The sequence below is a fragment of the Setaria italica genome, chromosome II, assembly GCF_000263155.2.
Source record: "Setaria italica strain Yugu1 chromosome II, Setaria_italica_v2.0, whole genome shotgun sequence".
Classification (NCBI taxonomy): Eukaryota; Viridiplantae; Streptophyta; class Magnoliopsida; order Poales; family Poaceae; genus Setaria; species Setaria italica.
In genome coordinates, this window is record NC_028451.1 from 38,914,305 (window position 1) to 38,918,791 (window position 4,487).

The following is a 4,487-nucleotide window of genomic DNA, read 5'->3' on the forward strand; positions in this document are numbered from 1 at the left end:
GCAGAGCTAAAAAAATGTATTGTGAGTTTCTTCTATGCGGGGTGATCAAGATCTAACCACCACATCCTTAAGCTAGCTATAAGAAATGGCTACGCATGCGTGGGGTGGAACCAAAATTTCCTGCCCATAGCCATATGCATACCTGTGTGGGCGCTTTCGTGCATTCCCTGAATACGGTCCTTATGCATCTCACATGCAGTTGATCTATGTTATGTATAATATTCCCTCGTGTTATACAAGTTGCGTCGTACGTTATGTCAATATGTGTGTTAACGTATATGCACACAGCTTGCACTGTTGTTAATGTGCCATTCGATTCCCTATGTGTGCACGATGCATGTATGAACAGATACTGTGGCCTAGATCTAGATCGTGAGGACTTTTGATGAAGTAAAAAATTGAAGAGAGAGTAAAAAACACATGACAATAAGGCATAATTTAAGTTTAAACATTGCTGATGCAGATTCTCACATAAGGAACACTGTGCTCGCGTAAACTTCCTAGCTTGTCCGTCGTCACTTGCTGCTGATGCCAACACAACAACAAGTTAAGCTAGGGCCAGCTCGAAAAGCCTCGATTAGAGGGGCGTTTTCTTCCGGTGACTTATTTTTAGCACGTGTCATATCGAATGTTTAGATACTAATTAGAAGTATTAAACGTAGACTATTTACAAAACTCATTACATAAGTGGAGGCTAAACGGCGAGGCGAATCTATTAAGCCTAATTAATCCATCATTAGCAAATGTTTACTGTAGCAACACATTGTCAAATCATGGACTAATTAGGCTTAATAGATTCGTCTCGCCGTTTAGCCTCGACTTATGTAATGGGTTTTGTAAATAGTCTACGTTTAATACTCCTAATTAGTATCTAAACATTAGATGTGACGGGTGCTAAAAATAAGTCAGTGGAAGAAAACGGAGCCTAGGATTCACCAGAAACGACACTAGCTTATCTGTTGGCCCCTGCTGGGCCATTTTTGGATAAGTATATTTACACCCGTACCAATCCTCGCATTAGAAGCCACGGGAACCATCTCGGCCACCATTAACTAGCGTGATAAACTAATCACCTAGCAGCTATACTCGAGGTTGCCGATAAAGTACGTCTCAAACTAAAAGCTTAACACACGAGCAAATACTATACACTCGATACACGACGCGGCGTCATGTGGCACTACGTGCCCCACCCGCTCGACCACCAGCAAATGATGCCGACGACGACTTTGGTCGAGCAGTGAATTGAAGCACAAACCAGCTGGCGGTTCGTTGGGCGATCGATCGGTCGTGTGCCGCTGCGACGTACGCTTTGGCTTTAGCCTCAAGCGTACGTGTCGGGGCCGTCATCATCTCGGCGCAAGTTCTGGCGACAGACAGATATGCTGATCGGTACGTGTGCATGCATGCGGGCAGGCGGGCAGCGGCTGCTCGTCCGCGTGCGCGCCGTGCGCCGCGGCCGCGCGGCACCGCGCCGGCCGCCGGTTAGTCGTCAAAAATGGTGGCGCGTTGGCCGCCGGGGCAGCCGCGCAGGATCTGGTTTTTCTCAACACGTCTCTGTATAGCAAAACGTGGACACGTCGATCTCGCTCATCCTCACAGCCACAGGCTCACAGCTGCGGCTGTACTGTGGACATATGGTCCGGAGTCCGGACTAGGATGGATAATTTTGTGCTGCTCGATCTCTAGACGGCAAAAGGATCAATTTTCAAAATTGTTGTCCCAAAAAAAAAGGAGTTCACTTGTGCCCATCGATGCTGACGCAGCGCGTGACGGAGTGAAGACAGTGTGCTTGTTCTTGGCAGGCGGTCGCGTGTGCAGAAAATGTCAAAGGGAAGTCACGCGCTGCGTGAATAGTTCCTGCCCGTGTGCAGGATGAAAACGCAGAGGGAGACGAATTGGTTGGTGACGTGCACACGAAAATTGCAATTGCCATGTCAAGTAGATTTGCACCCAATGAACGTCGCCGAACGAGTCCCCACCGGTCGATATGATAACATCCATCCGGGGTTAGGGCGACAGTGACACGGAACGGAAGGGTGAAGCTAGCGGTGGTCGTCGACGTCGATCCCTTGCCTGTTCACCGCCGGGAGTCCCCCACCTACTCCCGTGCGCGCGCTGCTTATTTATAGCGCGAGCGCGCCGCCGGGCTGAGCAGGACGGTGTGTGCTGGGCGAGCAGCAGAACAAATCTGCAGTTGCAACTTGCAAGCAGACAACAAAAGCCCTGCACGCTCTAGTTCCTTACTCTACCGTCTAGTCCTAGATATCACGCAAGCCTAGCAGATTTTCACTTCAATCACTCCTCGATTATCGGAGGTGAGTGAGCGAGCACGTGAACAAACAAACGTTACCGGTAGTGGTCGATCGATCGATCTCGCGATACGGCATGGAGGTGAAGGTGCTGAGCTCCAAGCTCGTGCGGCCGTCCTACCCGGCGGGCGCGCCGCGGCCGGACACCACGGAGCACGTGCCGTCGTCGGTGTTCGACAAGGCCACGTACCACATCCAGATGGCCATCATCTACGCCTTCTCGCCGCCGGGGCCCTCCACGGCCGACATCGAGCGCGGCCTAGCCGCGGTGCTGGGCGCGTACCGCCTCTTCGCGGGACAGGTCCGCGCGGGCCCCGACGGCGCCCCCGGCGTGCTGCTCAACGACCACGGCGCGCGGTTCGTGGAGGCGTCCGTGGACGCGCACCTTGCCGACATCGCGCCCACCAAGCCGTCCCCGGCCGTGCTGCGGCTGCACCCGGACCTGGAGGGCGAGATCTCCGAGGTGGTTCAGGTGCAGCTCACCCGGTTCGCGTGCGGCTCCCTCGCCGTGGGCTTCACCGCCAACCACGCCGTCGCGGACGGCCACGCCACCAGCGACTTCCTCGTCGCCTGGGGACGCGCCGCGCGGGGGCTCCCCATCGGCCACCCGCCGCCGGTGCACCACCCGGACCTCTTCCCGCCGCGGGACCCGCCGCGCGTCGAGTTCGAGCACCGCGGCGTCGAGTACTACCGCCCCGCGTCGACGACGGCGCCGGCGTCGGGACACGGCCACGGCCACGGCGAGGCGGCCCAGCAGCACAGCAGCATCGTGATCCACAAGGCGCACTTCACCAAGGACTTCGTGGCGGGGCTCCGCGCCAAGGCGTCGGAGGGCCGGGGCCGGCCCTTCAGTCGGTTCGAGACCATCCTCGCCCACGTGTGGCGCACCATGACGCGGGCGCGGGGGCTCGGTAACCCGCTGCAGACCTCGACCATCCGCATCTCCGTCGACGGGCGGCCGCGCCTCGCCGCGCCGCCGGGGTACTTCGGGAACCTGGTCCTGTGGGCGTTCCCGCGCGCCACGGTGGGGGACCTCCTGAACCGGCCGCTGCGGCACGCGGCGCAGGCGATCCACGACGCGGTGGCGCGGGTGGACGGCGCCTACTTCCGGTCGTTCGTGGACTTCGCGAGCTCGGGAGCCGTGGAGAAGGAAGGGCTGGAGGCGACGGCAGTGCTCAAGGACGTGCTGTGCCCGGACCTGGAGGTGGACAGCTGGCTGACGTTCCCGTTCTACGACCTGGACTTCGGCGGCGGGTGCCCGAGCTACTTCATGCCTTCCTACTTCCCCACGGAGGGGATGCTGTTCCTCGTGCCGTCCTACCTGGGCGACGGCAGCGTCGACGCCTTCGTGCCCGTGTTCGAGCACAACCTCGAGGCCTTCAAGCAGTGCGCCTACTCCATGGAGTAGTAGCTGCTTCCATTCCATCATCTAGTGCATGCCGCCGGCCGAGCACTAGATTGGAGCTGCCTCATTATACTGCTTTTGCATGCGTGCATGCAGGCGTTGCTTATTCTCACCGTACACCGTATTTCCATATGTATGCACTGATGCACCCGTATTTCCATTATTCCCATACTACGTGCCATACTACGTGCATGCATATGCACGTGCAGAGTTATAGTGCTGCTAGCTAGAAGTTAGTAGTTGTGGGTGGCTTTATTTTCCTGGGATTTGTAAAACCTAATTTATCTTCTTTTTTTGGTCTTGTACGAAGTCTGCACTGATCTATACTCTTGAACCTTTTGAGAACAGCTACCAGGAGAGTATATATGATTTTCCTGGTGTTGTTGGTTCTAGGTATGACAGTATATATGATACCAGGGTGCGCGATAAGGTATGACAGATTCCTGTCAGCCTTCTAATTTTGTGCCCATTAATTCCTGTTGTTCTCCTGTGGTAGATATATCTGCTTCGATGCATTATTGTCAGTCGCGTACGTTCCGTTTTGTTTCTGTTACGGTCCAGATGCGACCAGGTAGGAATCTAGAGTAGCCGGAGTAGGTGCCGAGCAGTGCTGACTTTGCATTTGGCGTGGCCATGGACAAGACATCCTGCGGATGTTGGCTTGCGATCTCTTCTACGGGATGGGGCCCGGCCCGAGATCGTCTCTGAACCAGTTCCTACCAGCTCTTGTTTAAAAAGGGAACCCCGCGTATAGGTCCCTTCCTGCATCATCG

General features: G+C 55.7%; 1 protein-coding gene across 1 annotated transcript; it reads left to right on the top strand.

Moving 5' to 3' along the window:
• Positions 1–2,166: 2,166 nt before the first annotated feature.
• On the top strand, positions 2,167–4,191 carry LOC101760629 (putrescine hydroxycinnamoyltransferase). The gene has a single exon (XM_004957465.2). It carries the CDS (start codon positions 2,386–2,388, stop codon positions 3,715–3,717), a length of 1,332 nt encoding a protein of 443 aa, XP_004957522.1. The 5' UTR covers positions 2,167–2,385; the 3' UTR covers positions 3,718–4,191.
• Positions 4,192–4,487: the final 296 nt, after the last annotated feature.